This window comes from Struthio camelus, chromosome Z (genome assembly GCF_040807025.1).
Source record: "Struthio camelus isolate bStrCam1 chromosome Z, bStrCam1.hap1, whole genome shotgun sequence".
In the NCBI taxonomy this organism is placed as follows: Eukaryota; Metazoa; Chordata; class Aves; order Struthioniformes; family Struthionidae; genus Struthio; species Struthio camelus.
Genome location: NC_090982.1, coordinates 36,753,436 through 36,769,566, shown reverse-complemented (window position 1 = coordinate 36,769,566; position 16,131 = coordinate 36,753,436). Strand labels below are relative to the sequence as shown.

At 40.3% G+C, this 16,131-nt stretch overlaps 1 protein-coding gene across 3 annotated transcripts in view; it reads left to right on the top strand.

The window, feature by feature from the left end:
- LOC104150279 (tyrosine-protein kinase transmembrane receptor ROR2) overlaps positions 1-16,131 on the top strand; it is a 151,910-nt gene that overhangs the window by 17,461 nt on the left and 118,318 nt on the right. Inside the window, exon 1 of one of the 3 annotated variants that reach the window (XM_068928300.1) lies at positions 14,706-14,773. The exons of the other annotated variants lie outside the window; for them this stretch is intronic. Coding sequence (XP_068784401.1) covers positions 14,716-14,773 — 58 coding nt within the window. The 5' untranslated portion in view covers positions 14,706-14,715. Of the gene's footprint in view, positions 1-14,705; positions 14,774-16,131 lie in introns of those variants that run through there. 3 annotated transcript variants of the gene reach the window in all.

The following is a 16,131-nucleotide window of genomic DNA, read 5'->3' as shown; positions in this document are numbered from 1 at the left end:
CAGGATTGCGCATACACATAATATGACGTTTAACGGAGAACTTGCTAAAGTCGTAAGAAGAAAAAGTAAGGGATGAAAACGCTAAAATAGAAACCCCGTGTCAGAAGTTCTTGTTGTTCATTGGGATTCAAATAGAAGTAGAAGCTACTAGCTTACCGATATTTTTATGTGAAGGAATATGACGTTGAAGCTCTTCTTATAGCATTTAAATTTCTTGGCATTTAGCTACCTTAGTGCAGTTAGGTAACTGTGGGCTACCACCATGGTTCTCTCTTAATGAGCGCTGGCTAGAGAAAAGGGGACAAGCAACACAACATAAATAGCAAAAACTTATGAAGTTTGTTTGCTCTCAATGTGTGGGTATACTTTTTGAGTTTACGGGAGGAGGTGCAAACCAAGAAACAGGCGTACCTTTAAAAGAAAGAGCAAGACCGTTCCTTTTCTCCAAGTGGGTTTTTTTATGCAGACTACAGAAAGAAAGCTCTATACTGTTAATAGGCACCTTGTCTGTACTTTCATTTTTAAACTTATTCTTTATTCTGTTTTTATGAAACTACCAAAAGTGTAGTGCCTGGCTTCTGCTGGTGTAAACTGGTGTGATTCTGCTACAGTGAATGAAGTGACACTAAGGATGTTACTAAATATTCAAACAAAGAAAATTTAGGGTCTCTTAGAGCTGACAGATGATGTTGCTAATTGCTAAAGATGTTTTAGATTAGAAAGCCTGTGTTCAAGCCAGCTGGCCTCCCCTTGAAGCAATATAGATGTTGTAAATAACAACATTCCTTTGGCTACAGATCAAGATACAGGAACTGATTTAATCTTGGATTTTTGTGTGTCTTTGCAGTTGCTTATTATTACATTTCAAAATAGCTGCTTTTTTTCTACTGTTAAAATTTAGTTAAGTGATGCCTAGATGCTATTGTTTGGTTTACTTTATTACCATTTTTAACTGTTCATTATTTGCTTTGGTTTTGGAAGTGTAAGTCAGAAAGGTGAGGTATTTTAGATTGCCAGCAGGATATGGACTCTCTTTGATGCTAAAAGCAAACTGATTAAGATGAAAGATCACTTTATAAATTGCTTTATGCCTCTATAATTTGTGCTATCCTGGTAGATATGCTAATGAATGTGTGGATTTTTGCAAACATAGGATGGGGTCCAGGCTTCCCTGAAGTTCATGGTAGTTTTCTGGTACAGTTTAGTAATATATTGTTCTGTATCTGTCACTCTCAGGTTCGTGCATCAGTCTGAGGATCGTGAAGACAATGTTTAAAGCTAGATTTAACTGTTGCTTTTTATCTTACTGAAGCAAGGATCACAGGAAATTTCTGTCTTGAGTCTACGTTAATTTACTGCAGTGAGCTTATGTTCACATTTATCTCGGCATTTTTGCTGAGGAAACTATTTCTGAGAGCCCTAGAGCACTTAAATTTAGAGCCCGGTCAAAGGTCGCATGTGGGGTGATTCCTGACAGACTGGATTCAAAACAGTGGTCAAGCAGAAGGGGCAGGCGCTCAGCCGTGAGATGAACCGATTACGGTATCTAGTAGCGAAAGGAATGACAAAGTTAAAACAGAGCATTGCTTAGACTGGCCACGAGACAGATGAATGAAGTGGTAATATGCATCATCTGGAGAAAGAGAGATCACAGAACAACTAAGGATGGATAGGAAAAACAGGGATTTCACGAACGCATTGTTCATTTCTTTTGGTGGGTCTGCTTTTATCTTTACTTTCTCGGTGACTGTTCCAAAAATCCTTGAGTTTAAAAAAAATCCGTGAGTCAAACTTCTGACTATAATGCTCGATGTGGACTGACTTGACAGCCGAAGGTTGCCAGGTACGCTTTACTCTCTCTATATGCGTGATATGAATGATACTTTGACTCAATGGGGAGTTAGCATCCTCCCTGTCCAGTGCTTTGAGGATGGAGAGTTGCATAGCTCTCATTACTAATACTACCTGACCTCAGCCCTTTCCATTTAACAGGCAATGTATTTTTTTCTAATTTCTTTTATTTGCACTGTATATGTTTCAGAAACTATTGCTAAAGAGTTCCTAGTCTTGAAAACTCTTCTCTTTAAACTGCTCTTGTTACCAGTTGCCGTAGAGCTGCAGGGCCTGAGCTGACATTATATTTGCTTAATATAATATAGGCAAATACCTTGCTACCGTCTGTTTCTTGGGAAGGCTGGCAAATCTGGTAATGGTTTCAGGTGTATTACTCTAGTCTTTGATTTTTCGTAAGAGTTCTTTTTCCATTTTCTGTTGTCAGCAGAGAGTGTTTAAGGACATGCAGTTTTGAGTGTAAGAGCAGAAAGGAAAAGCTAGTTCCCTACATTGCACTAAGTATGAGCTATTGCAATGGGCTTCTTGGTGCATTTTGCACAAGCAAGAAGCATTTCTGCCTGTATGCAGTGCAGTTCAGCCAGAATTTTCTAACTTGGATGTTCAAAATTGCTTCTTAAATGTAAGTGCCTGGATTCTTAGAATTAGGGAATAGCTGCAGCTTTCATCGGAAAAAGTATTTATCTATGGAATTTTTAAGTATCCTTTATGGCTTCCATTTTTTCCCCTCACAGTGTCACATTATATGTAAGAAGAATATTTCTGGTAAAGGAGTCTCCTCTGGATAGCCGTGAGCCTTAAGAGTCTCCCATGAGAAAGCTGGCTCTCTTCCAACATGCTTTTATTGTAACTGTGGCAGGCATAAAAATTAAACACAAATTAAACAATCTTTTTCCAGTGTGCTTACAATGACACTCTTTTGATTTTGATTTGCAGCTGGGTTAGGGGCCTAGGATTTTAGCCCTGAATGTTCAGGCTCACTTGGAAATCTGTCTTGCTGATTCTTGGCCAGTTAAAGAGTTCCAAGTGGATGCAATTTAATAACCCTTGTGCTGTTTTGATTCGCCTTCCACACCATCTGGTCTATGTCTCTCTCTAGCTCTCTCATTTTTTTTCTTTTCTTTTTTTTTTTTTTCTTAAAGGATAGTATTTTTTCAATAATTTATACTTCAGGCATGTCATCTTAAAATGTAACGTGCTCTGAAACTTCCCCGTATGATGCGTTTTTTGTGAAAGAAGGCTCTCTATATACAGGGGAAAAAAAAGACAGAACATGAACAGGAACCTGTGGACAGGTTGGAATGGCAGGAATGTGGTGCACAGTAAAGATGTCTGTTCCTTCACACTGAAATATTATTTAACCACCTTTCAAAAGTAAAATTAATTCATGGCTCTGAGATCTCCTGGATGGCTCTCAGTATTTCTCTTCTGGCCTCTTTAGCATATTTAATTATTGGAGAAGGACAAAGAGGTGTTTTAGAAATTCAAAGTTACTCAGCCTTTGCTGATCTGAAAGTTAAATGCTGTAATGAAGCTTGTAGTCTCTTACCTGGCCTTATTTATGCTTGGTTTAGTGATGATAACATAGTGTGGTGCTGCTTGAACATAGCTCTGTTTGTCATGAGGTTTGGAAGTACTGTGTCAAAAGATCACTTGTGTTGCGTGAAGGCGTAAATACTTAATGATACGGTTTTAAATTCTGAAGGATCATTTGCCCACGTAACCTGGATGCCTGTCCTTTAGTCTTTCTGCGTGTTTTAAACACATTGCTCTATTGGGAGTTTAGATCCTTTCTGATTTATGGCTGGGTTTTACTGGATCGATGTCCGTGTCACGTAAACCAGGACGGTTCGAGTGGCAGCTCGTGAGATGATATTGTTCGGCCGGCCGCCGGTGCTTTGCAGGAGCCGGGCAGTAGCTGCTGGGGAAGCCCGCGCAGCCCTGCGGGTGAACGCACCCACCTCGGCGGGACGTGGCCCAGCGTTGACAGCGCCCGGCTGCCCTGCGAGGAGGCAGGGCGGAGCTGAAGGGGCCCATCACGCACCTTCAGCCCCAGGGATATCATCCCTCCACATAAAGGTGACGGCGGCAGCAGCACGCAGTCCCTGGCGCTGCACAGACGTGGCGCAGGTGTTGGGTCCGGAGCTGGCCGTGCCGCTTCGTCTGCCCGTGCGTGCGCGGGGTCTTCCAGCTCTGAGCCGCCTTGTGTCCCGGCGGCCTCTGAGGCACTGAAGCCCCTCTGCGCCAACGCTTTCACCAACCGGTGGGCCTGCTAGTCCCTGTAGATGCCCTCTGGCATCGCCACCTCTGCCATTCCAGCTTTTGACACTGATGTGAACTCCGATTTTTGTTCCCTGAGGGTCTATGGCTGTTGTCTCAGAGGAGGAGCTGGCTCTTTTGCAGTAAGCCCCCCCCCCGCCCCCCAAATCGCAGGCTCATGATGCATTCATGAACTGAAGTCTCAGCATGACTTAACACTTTCTTCCCCCTTAACAAGTCTTAATGCTGTATTTGTTCCCAAGTCAGATGGGAAGCTGTGTGTCCCTGCCCTACTGCTGTCCCTGTGATTAGAGAGGTACAATCTTAGGACGGACTGTCGGCGTACACGCGCTGTCTCAGCTCAGCCGTTTTCTCCAGCGTGCTGGATGTCTGATGACGTTTTGGCACGGTCCCCTCTATTTTTTTCTTTTTTTCTCTCCAGTGGCCTGGCTTCCCTCATCAAAAGCCAGTTCTTCGTTTGCCAGACTAGTGCTCCTGTCTCATCAATCAGCTTGTGCTAGATAAAGGCTTGGCTCCCAATACTGCCGCAGTGAAGTCAGTTTATCCTGAAACACAGATCTGTAGGAGCCAAAAATTCTGTCTGGGTATGTGCCATTGCTGTAAATTTGACTGGGATTTATTCGTACAAATTATTTTGCCATTGGAATAACTTAGCATTTTATTTTACTTTTTTGTATGTGTCATGAGTTTTTGGCATGTTAACAATATTTTAAAAAATCGACCAGGCTTACTTTCATGTAAATATATCCTGTAATTTTCTCAAGTCTCTTTTATGTGCAGTCTCTAGTTGTTATCCCTGCTTTTAGCCAAAAACAAAAAAAAAATTACATAGCTAATGGAATTTTTTTAAATGCCATATGTACTACACATTACTTCCTGCCATTTTCTCCTGTACCCAGGACTTTAATTTCAGTTTGGTTGGGAAGGAATTCCTATTAAATCTTTTCAAAGACAAGTTTTCAAGTTGATTCATCAGGATAGATTTCACCAGCTAGTCCTTATTTAAAAATAGAAATAGCTTGGGTTTTTGTTTGTTTTGTTTTTTTTCATTCTGTTTTGCAAAGAGACTTAGGAACTTGGTCTTTTCTGTCTCAGTTTTGTTTTCTTTGGGCAATTTTTGTACTTCTGCTTTTCCAAACAATAGGTTGTTTGACTTTTATTCCATATATGTGACCTGGTCTTTGTAGAAAATCTAAGAGTTCCTTTTCCACGCAGATTATATTAATATTCTGCTTCTCTCAAATACCTAGTAAACATTTAGCTTGAAGTATACGTAACACAATGTGCCTCTGTGAAATGGGATTTCAGGAGAAGCTGTTTTGAGAGGCTTGTAGCCTTACCTTAAGTTAAATTTGACATTCCAATTTATTAAGTAAAAATGGATCATACGCTAGTAAAGGACATTAGACCTTTCAGTTACTTTCATGCCTCTTTCTTTTGCGTGGATGTCTTTGAGCGATGATGACTTGTTGTGCATTGCAGGCAGGTGCATTTCACGATGTATCTGTGCGTTCTGGTCTCCAGATGTGCATCGCAGGGTGTCCTGGTTCCGTGTCGGAGTTGAGACCTGATGTGCACTTTTCCTATATAATCTGTTTTCTTTTTGGAAAGAGACAGGACTGGGAAGAAATCAAGCTACACACTATCGAGATGCACGCTAAATTCTCTGCTCTGGAGACACAGGGTATTCTGTAGAGCATCCATATCCTACAGTGCAGAGGAGAGAGTCACATCTCCCTCCTGTGAATCGGCTTCCTTCCAGGGGCTGTGACATTTATGATGTGATTGAGAGCCACAAAAATATTTTAGGGTCTGAAAGACTTGTTGAAACAAAGGCATATAGGAGCCCAAGTTTGATTTTGGTGCTACATTTATCATCATGATATGCAAGGATGGAGCTGCGGTAGCAGCGGGCTATCTTCAAGGTAGTGAAGTTAAAGGGAAGTCCATGAGTAAAAGAGTTCTTGACATTGTAACTTAAGAGCAACTGCTTTTTTTAAATCTCACATATCTCTTATAAAGAAAGCTTTATTGATCATTTATTGATGTTCCATCGTCCTTCTCCATCCTGATTATTATGAAGGGATCAGCACTTAGAAAATATTTAGCAACAGAAGTTCTGTGAGGTTCACCTGGATAACCAAGGTGCCCTACTCCTTATGAACTCCTGGCTGCAATTCATAATTTCAGTGAAGAATATTATATGGCAATAGATCAAGTTAAAATGGAGTGTTTTGAAGAGGAAGCTCATTTCATGAGTTCTGATTAAATTGGCTTGCTGGGGATGCTGGAGTACTCTATAGAAAATAAAGCAAGTCCCTGTCCTTTCTGTCTGGTGAAGCACTGATTCCACTCTCTAGAGACTGTCATGGCCTCCTGTTAGTAGGGTAGGTGATGGAGGAGTGCCCCTCTCTCTTTGGCAGGCTGTCATTTGAGGCTGGGAATTTTGCCAACTAGTGACCTACTGTATCCAGTTTCTAATTTTGGGGAAATGTTACTGAGAAGGTGGTGGCCTGACAGCTCTGGCATTTCCTGGGGTTCTCAGATTACTGTGACACCATCTGATTGGTTTTGGGGGCTGGTATGAGCTTAATGCAGATTCAACTAGTTGTATTGCTTGATCTGCTGAGAAATCACCCACGATTTGGAGTCTGGTAATGTTTTAATTGTTGCTGGTCATGTATTAGTTTTGTTCTTGAAGTCTTGGGGAACATTTCAGTGTTTATAAGTAGATATGACAGCTCAATTTCTTCTCTTCTAAAGAACGCTTCACCCTGCTTGCCTTCTGAGAGCCCAGCTCTCGAAAGTTTATATGACTTTTTTTTTTTTTTTAACTGTTTCTGTGCATATTATTTCTATGCCAGTAGAGCATATACTGAACTAGATGCTTTTGAAACACAGGATTCCTCGCCATCTTCTTGATTAGAACATCGTGGCTGTATGTAAACCTCCAGGTGACGAGCCTGACCTTGGTTTAAAACCTTACTTTAAAATCTGATTCCTTCGTACTTGGAGCTGAACATCTAACAGGTTGCCCCTTTCCCTGTGTAGTATCACTTCCACAGTAACCATTATAGATGCTTGGAATGAAGCATTTTTTGTTTAAAAAAAAAAAAAAAAAGGCAGTGGCTTCTGGCACTGTGTTCTCTACAGCTGAGCCTTATTTTAAGAACTCCTTCCCAAATTTGTTCAGGAATAGTTTTTTTTTATTTAACTTCCTGTACTGTGATGCCTGATTATCCAGGCAGAGTGTCTGTGGCCATGTATAGTGGCAGGAAAGCTGTTACCTAAAGGGTGGATATGGTCAGCAGCCACTTTAGTATTTTTTGTTACTAGGGTGAATGTTAATAGATGGCCTACCAGAGCTGCCTGAAAGGCATAGTCAGCCTCCAGCGTTCTGCAATAGGAGTATAAACGGGCTCAGGGTCAAAACGTAGAAAGCCTGGTATATTTTCTGTGACAAATGTGTGTGTGTGTTTGTGTAAATGGTGGAGTACTGATGGTTTTGTGAGCTTGCTGGCCATTTCCATTCTCAAAAATACCCTAATACCAGCTGGAAACACCAGCTGGGTGTTTTAGCTGGCATTTTAATATTAATTTTGACATTCCATATTCTGAAATGTATTTTAAAGACCCAACTCATGCAATGTTACCTGGGAGTATTTGAAAATAATACTTACTGCAATTTGAAAGTACTTTGCCTTCTAAGGGGAAGGGAAGTCTTGAATTGCACAGAATCTTTGTGGAAGCCGTTGCTTCGTTCCATCTCAAATAACTAGCGTTGTCCTTAATTTACGGTGTGCATACTGATATAAGAACAGTATAAGCTTGATTCAGTTTTCTTTTTCTTTCTGCTGTGGTGGCAAAACAAAACAAAACTTTTGCTTTCAAAGTAAGGAAGCAAAGTTTCGTCTTCAGGAGAGAAATGTTTGGAGTCAGTGTTGATTCACACTGACTGCCAGAGGCCAGACTCTCCTGCTGGGATTTAAAAATATTACAGGGAAGACCTGTATGGGTACATAACTTGGTTATTTTACAATGAGCTGTGGTACAAAAGGTGGTTTTTAACAGAACAGCAAAACCTTTTCATTAAATATATGTGGCTTTTCAGTGTTCTCATCTACGGTAACAGTCTCCTATTCTGTAAATGCCAGTTTCTTCTACCTTTTGATATGGCAAAAGCTTTTAAAATTTGTTTCGAGGGTGTTTTAATCAGAATTTTCAGTGGATTTCTTGTAGTCCATGGCAAATATAATAGAGCTTTTATTCTTGCCTTCATTGGCATTTGCCTTCATATAAACTTTGTAACAAAGTTCACCTGAATTGGTGAAAATTATACACGTAAATCCTTTTGCTAGTCCTACTGATTAAAGTCGAACATCAGGCTTGGAATTTTGATAATTTATCTGAACAAGAACCAGAAGGTTTATCTTCAACCTGAGTGAAAAATGTTATCTCTGACAACAAAGCAAACAAAGTATTAAAGATTTTCCTAAGCAAAAGGATTTAAGTGTGCCTTAATCTGTTTATATAATTGATTGAAATAAATGAACCCCCTTTTTTTCCCTAGATTCCTAACTATTTACAGTTGTTTAACAGTATTGATAAGATTGTTTTTATTGACTTCTCAAGGCAAAAAGCACTTATCATTCTTTTTATTTTCTCAACAAGAACCCATAATGTGTCAGTTACTGTGGAAAGGCTGCGATCAAAAGAGATTTCCATTAGGCAGCAGGCTGAAGTTTGATTCGCCAAGTATTGAAGTTACTTTATCTTGGAAAATGTTACAAGTAGTGCTGCCCTTGTAAGGCATGGCGAGTCCTGTGTTTTGGTTTTTTTCTTGTGCAAATTGTATTTGGTTTAAAAAATCCAGGCACCAGGCGATGAATGTGTCCTAGTCTGACCAGGCTGCCTGACATGCTGACTCAACATTGCTTTGTTTGTTCAACTAGCTACTGTGTCTAATGTGCAAATGAAGTACCAACTTCACAAGACGTGTGTGGCTGCCAGCCTGTCTCGAGGAGGCCAAAGACGTTTGCGGCTCAGGAACAGGAGTTCTTCGTCTCGGGCCCCCGTTGCCTGGAGGTGGGTTCGGCCTCACCTGTCAACAACTTTTGGTGTCACAGCTTTACCCATCTGCTTGGTGTATTATTCATAAAATGAGCCTGCTCGTTCCTGTTGGTGACGTGCAGTGTCTGCTGCTGCTGCAGTAATGACACGCAGCCCCGAGCGTGCTAGCGACCTGCTTTGAGAACATGAGGCTCTAGGAGCTTTGGGAACAGAATTCTGTTTTCTCTTGCGATTCAGAGAATTCTGTATTGGAAAAACACCACTCAAAACACAGTTGTATGAGAGACATCTAATTTATTGATTTCTACAGATCCTTAAGGGAATTCTTGGATTTCTCTTCCTGCCTCCCCTCAATCACTGGAGAAAAATGTTGTATAAGTGTTAGTATTCTTGACTCTCTGATCCCACTTTTTTTTTTTTTTTTAATAAACACAAAATTACTTCACGAACAGCACTTCCCAGGGGGATTAAGACCTTGTGAGTATTTCAAAGATTTTTTTTTTTTAATTATTATTCAGAAATAGAAGTATGAATGCACTGTTTATAAAAATCAGAAGGCCCGTGTAAATTTGGTACCTATTACAACCATAAAGACATTCCAGTGTAGAGAAAGAAAGGATTAATAGCACATTTTGCATTCATGTCTGGGAGTATTCACTGCATTTTACAACGCTCTGTAAAACTCTTCAGGCCTAAGGAACCCTACAACCGGTTCTTTTCTTCTTGAGCTGCCCAGCATGTGACCTGCGAAAGGGATGGGTTGTTTCGTGTGCTCGGGACCGGCGTTCCTTTGCATAATAGTGCCCAGGATCATGTCGTACTCTGTTTCTGTACGAGTTCATAGAGAAAGAGATACGATTAATTCCCTTAGTTCTCCTCTTCTGCCTCCGCTACTGAAAAAGATGTTTCAGGTTGTTGCAACATTTGAGAAAATATTTTCAAAATCAAAAAAAGAAAAAAAAAGTGAGTCACCCGGCTTTAGATCAAACCATAACGGATAGGAAAGCGATATATAGCTTTCGATATTCCTGTTCTCCGGGGTGGGGAATCATATTTTTACGACGTAGAAGGCTTGCTCTCTGATTAAAAACTGCCTCTGTAGATCATTATTAGTATTATTAGAAAAATTCCTGTGTATTTTTTTTTGTATTGCCAATGGGATAGTACTCATACACTAGAAAATCATCTCTCTGTTCTTATGTATGATCATACCTGTGTTGTGGGGGCTGAATTCCTGAAGAGTGATATGTGTAGCACAAGAGCTATTTAAACTGGATGTTTTACCTGTTCGCTTTGTAATCGTTTTGTTAAAAACAATGTACGAGATGATAAAGCTTGGGGAATCGTGGATCTGGGGCGTTCTGTCCAATTTAGGTGTTTTAAAATGTTCAAAATACTTTAATGACAAGCTAAGGCAATTGACTTGCCAGACTAAAGCTTAGGTTTGCAGCTGGTTTGGCCAAAATTCAGATTGAGCGAGAGCAATATTTGTGAACCAAACCAGAATTCTGCTTGTGCACCAATTATTCGACCTCTAATTTAACCCTTACAGAAGCCTGGAGTCTTGCTCTGTAGTGGAAGGTATGTTTGGAAATGAAGTATGTTACCCAAAGGAAAAGAGAGGTTATGGAGAGAAATGATGTGTAGTAGAGCACGACTGTGTTTGCTGGGGCTAGGCCAAGTAGAAAGTAGATGCGTGTCGGGGCTGATTAAAGAATTTCATATTGTAAGAGAACAGTATTTTAGGATGATAGTGGAAGGATGGGAAAGTAGTAAGAAGATGGAAGGTTTGGACAGAGCATTGTTTTGTTTTAATCAGTTCCAAGTCTAAAGAAAAGTAGAATTGCAATAGGATTAAAACAACATTTAAAAAAAAGTCCTCTTAAGCTAGTTTGGTTTAGATTCAAAGTAGCTTAAAATAATACGGTATTTCTTTTGCTTCTTAAGTAAAAATAACAATAGTCCAGATGATGGGGATGGATGGGGGAAGTCTGGGGACTACCTGAAAGTAAATGTTAACTCTTTTATAATTGTATTTCCCAATAGTAATCATAGACTTAAATATTAGTATAGATAGAATGCAAGCAATTATTAGAAATTAAGCCCTCTTTAACAGCTATTATGAGTAATATTATTAAAAACGTATTTCTCATAAGAAAATTAAGGGAACTAGCACTGACCTGTGATTACAATAGAGGTGTTACCTTTGATTTTATATTAGCAGCCAATTCTATAATCATCCCAGAGCTTTTTTTTTTTTTTTGCCAGAAAACATGTCCTCCTTTTAACATTTGTTCCTTAAATACAGCTAGTTGTCCACTCAAAAAAAAAATAGTAGTAAAGAAAAGCTTTTTATTTGGTACAAAAAGAAAGGAAGCCTTGGTGGCAATTGTCCAGAGGGGTTGCAGCAAAACTGTACCCTAAGTTCAGTAGCAGATCTTTTAAATCTGTACAGGAATGTTTTGCTGAACAGGGAAACACAGCGAGGTAGCCAAGGAAAAGCATTCTGAGGAGTCGTAGGAAAAGCATTTCTGCTAAATCAAAAAAAAAAAAAAAAAGGCAGAGGGAGCAGCATAAAGCTTCACTTTTTATTAAGTGCATTTTAACCGCAATCCTGGTGACTAAACTAGCAAACATGCTCAGTTCTTTCAAGCTTGGTGCTTGCAGGAGTTAGTCATCTGCTTGTTTCAGCCCATGTCTTTCTCCCTTCCCTTTCTGTGTACTTTGAAGACTGTTTGCTCAGTGCGTGTGTCTCTATAGCAGTATAGCCTGCTGCATTCATTTGTTGCAAACTGCTTTTTCCTTCTGGAAGTAGCTCAGTGAATCCCTGAACCAAATGCAATCACCTGGAAAATAATGTTTTTGAAACATGACTCACTGAAGTTGCTTCTCCCTGTACGTTTGAAGCTTTCAGAAACACGTGTTATGGGTAACCCTCAACTATTGTCCGTCTTGTTCCCCAGATTACCCACCTCATCATCTAGCCCTGAAGTCTCTCATTTTATCACGACAGAGGTTTTTATACATATAAAGCAATTGATAGCACAGGTTTTTTTCCTTCCTAGCTGTAGATATAAACACGCACACAGAGCTGTGTATATTCCTCCGTGAGAGAGGGAGTCTTTGGGATGTCGTGGGCTCACGGCCTCGGTTATTTTGAGCTCTGCACCCACACTGGTGTATTGACAGGCGATGCCTTCAGGAGTTCAAAACCCGTTGTGGAAGTTGTGGCCTAGTTGTAGGGTATGACTTGCTTTTGGCCACAGAGCACTAGTTTTTGTTCCCTGTTCCCATGTGACAACCGTGGCGTTTGCAAGCACGGAAATTGCTGTCGGAGGAGAGCTGCTAACACGTTCTCCCTGTAAATTCCCTTCAGGCTCCTTGGCTATCTTTTTCAGGTTATATGTCAAGTGTCCATCCCTGAAATACAGTGTTTTGAGTTGTTCTCGGAGGCCTTCATTTAGCGGACCAAATGAACAAGGCCGACAAATCTGCTGTCGTGCCACGTTATTACCGCAGTGCGCGGCGGGAAGCAACTTAAGGGGCTGGTGAAGAAGGACCGATGGCCTTTCGGGTCACGCTGTGTCGAGTGCTGGAGCTGGCCGGGGCTGGTGGTGGGCTCTGCTCCTGCTCTAGTCAATGGCAGAGCCCCTTTGGCTCCCCTGAGGCCAGGGGCAGGCCACCAGCTCGGAGGGAAGGCTCAGAAAAATCTCGTGCTGTTCGAAGCCTGCAGGAAACAGTGTTTGGAGGAGATTTCTCCCAAAAGTGTTTTACCCTGAAAATTAGAGGCTGCGATGGGAGGACGCAGGCAGGTCCAGGAGTGCTTGTGCTTAATTTCAACCTTGGAAAGTTTCAAACCACCCCTTACTTCAAATTAAAAGCAAGGCTGCAGGGGCCGCAAGGCTGTTTGTGTTGTTTCTTAGCCCAACTTGAACGTCGTACGATAACAAAAAAATAATTTCACATTTCATTTTTAAATTGGCTTTGGGATTTTGGAAGCCTGCAATGAACTTTCTGTCATATGCTGACAGCCTGCGTTCTGCTTTGAAACGTTACTTTGGCAGGATCTTAATTACAGCAGGAAATGGAGTTAGAACATGCATTCCTGGAGAAGTCCATTATAGTTAGCAAGCTATTGCAAAAAATAAACTAGGCCTCAAAAAAAAATGGATTTATAAACCTCCTGCAGCTCCATTTTTGTTTCCTTTTCCTTTTTCTTTTTTGAACAAGAAAAGTAACAGCTGATTTTTGTGTCTATGCAATTACCAGTATCAGCTGAAAAGTGAGTAACTCAGTATTTTGGGGATGTAGAAGAAGAAGAATTGAAGGCTCATCTGGAGATTTAGGACTATCCTAGTGTTTGTAAGTTTTTTGTTTTGTTTTGTTTTTGCCTTAAGTGCTGTCTGACATGGACGTAAGAATGTACTTCCGGGCTTCCACGTGCCCTTGGGTTAGTTTACTGGCTATTTCTAAAAGGTGTTGAAAGCGTTTATTTTCTTTAAACTGAAATCCTATGGAGTCGCAAAATCATGCCGTAGGTAGAAACATTGAGATATTTTCGAAAGGAAAACTATAAACCTTATTTTGGACACATTTTAGGGAAGCTTCTGTGTGCTGTTTTTTTCATACAGTCTTTGCTTGCAGGAGAATTTTGTTTTGGGTAGTGTGAGACTACTTAGACATGTTGGCCCGAATACTTGAAGAAAAATTGTTTGTTTGTGTGAGGCTCTAACCTTTTTCAGAATAGAAATTCCTTGCTTGAAAAGGGTTCAGTAAGATTTAGCCCAGAAAGAGTATTTTGGGGCTTGGAAGTATTTTCTTTCCCTTCATTTTGCTGCAGTTCTAGCTTTCCAGATATCAACTGGTTTCCTCTAGGCATGTGTACCTACCCATTTTATGTTGATTCCTTCTTTGCTTTTTTTGTTAGTCCTCTAAACTTTCAGCTGTCAGAGTGACCATCGGGCAGCCAGTGTGAGTTTATGCAGTCAGAATTAAGGCTAGTGCTAGAATCTTTATTAACAGTTTTTCTCTCTGTGTAGGGGTGTCACTAAGTCAGTTTAACCTTTTTTTTTTCCCCTTTTAAAAGGCGTTTTAATTTTCTACAGTCACTGTGGTGTGTTCTTCTGTTTACTTTGTAATCTATGTGTTTTCTTTTTTTCTGGAAGTGTTGTAATGTCTGCCATGTGCCATGTGATGTTTTGTTGTTGTAAGCTTTTCAAGACTTCTTTTAATCTTCCAACCAACTGAGTTGAGGTCAGTTAACTTCAGTGTGTTTAGGAGTGTTTTATTATATACTGTGCTATACTTCTTTCATTTTAGCATGTCTTCCTAAATATGAAATACGGTGTTTTAGAAACCTTTGAATGAAGTCAGTCGAATAAACAGTGAGGCCTTTGTGATTCTTGTCAGTTGTAAATAACACCTGGAGCATACATTTAAAAAAAAAGAAAAAAGTTGTTCTATAGTGAACCTTTCTTTTCTCACTCCAGTATGAATTAATGAGCAGTATGTTTGATGCTTTTTTTTTTTTTGAAAAAAACACTACATCGGAATAGTTGGCTTGGAGGCCCTGGTAAGTCTTGCACCGGAGCTTCTCTTTCTTTCTCTCTTGCTCTGGCTTTCTCTCTTCCGTTCTCCTCACCCCTGCCCTCCTTTTTTCCTTTTTTAAAATGAACTTTTCTTTCTAAATACCTGTGAACTATCAACTATAAATACCGAAAGCTTGTTTATCTGATTTGATTGCTATGGAGTTGATTGTTGCTGTGTCCAGGGAGACGCATGTAGTTGTTTTCCAGTATCGTGAAACTATCTTAGATTGTTATTATGAACACTTATAAGTTGAACATAAATATGTCTAGAGTTTTGAAAACATAACTTGATGACCCTTTCTTAATTCTACGTAATGAAAGCTGTTGTTTCTTGGACAGTGGTTAGGAGATCTTTTTTGAGAAAGGGAGCTCAGCTGTGAAGTGATAAGGGCCCCAAATTGCTGCAACATACAGAAAATACTTAAAAATAGGGTTTGTTTATATGGAGTTAGAGAGAAATCTTGAGCATCAACGGTAAAGAGTTGAATAGTGCGAGTCTGATCACTATTTACCCTCATGTGTCTGAAGGTAGTTCAGTTTTTAGAGGCAGGGTGGGAAGGATGCAGCTGAAGAATAGTGCCTTCCTCTTCATCTCTCCCCTCACCGACACTTCCTTTTGCTTGGATGTGGCAGTGCACTGGTTTCCTAGCAAGATCGTAAATGCTCCTTTTGGCTACCCCCTTTGGGGCAGCAGCTATGCATCCATCAGGATGAGCAGGATGCTGTGTAGCTCCTCAAGTGTGATTGACTTGTGTAGGATATTGATGAGATAGATCACACAGAAAATACCTTACTACTCCCAGGCTGTATCTTTGGGGTGCTTCTCCCTAGAGAATAACTCAAGCTCCTGATTTCCCACCTCTTTGCAGCTTTTGTAAGCCATGGGAAACTGATTAGATTCATGGTAGTTTTACTGCCCGTGGTGTTGCAGGCAGCAGCTGTAAACTTACTTGGAGTCCTAATATTGCATTACCTCAGTTGTGAACTTGGGATGGAAGCATTGCATTTGTTTCTTTGGAACGTAATCTTTGCAACCATAAGGGTTTTGTTTTGTAAGCAGAAGGTGGAAGGAGAAGGAACAGGCAATGCGCTTTAAAATGAAGGCTTATAACAGGAAGAAAAATTTTGCTTTTCAGGCTTGGATAGCATATTGGTAAGTCTTCTTTTTTTTTTAACTGATGTGAAGGATTTTCAGGACAGAAGATATGCATGATTCGGTGTTTTAAGAAAGCATGGATTGCTCATCTTTTTTGATGGCTTTTTGGAATGATGGGTTTATGTTTTCCATTATGCGCTAGAAGTGTCTTTTTTGGTCCGGCCATGGATTGTGAGTGTGTTTTTC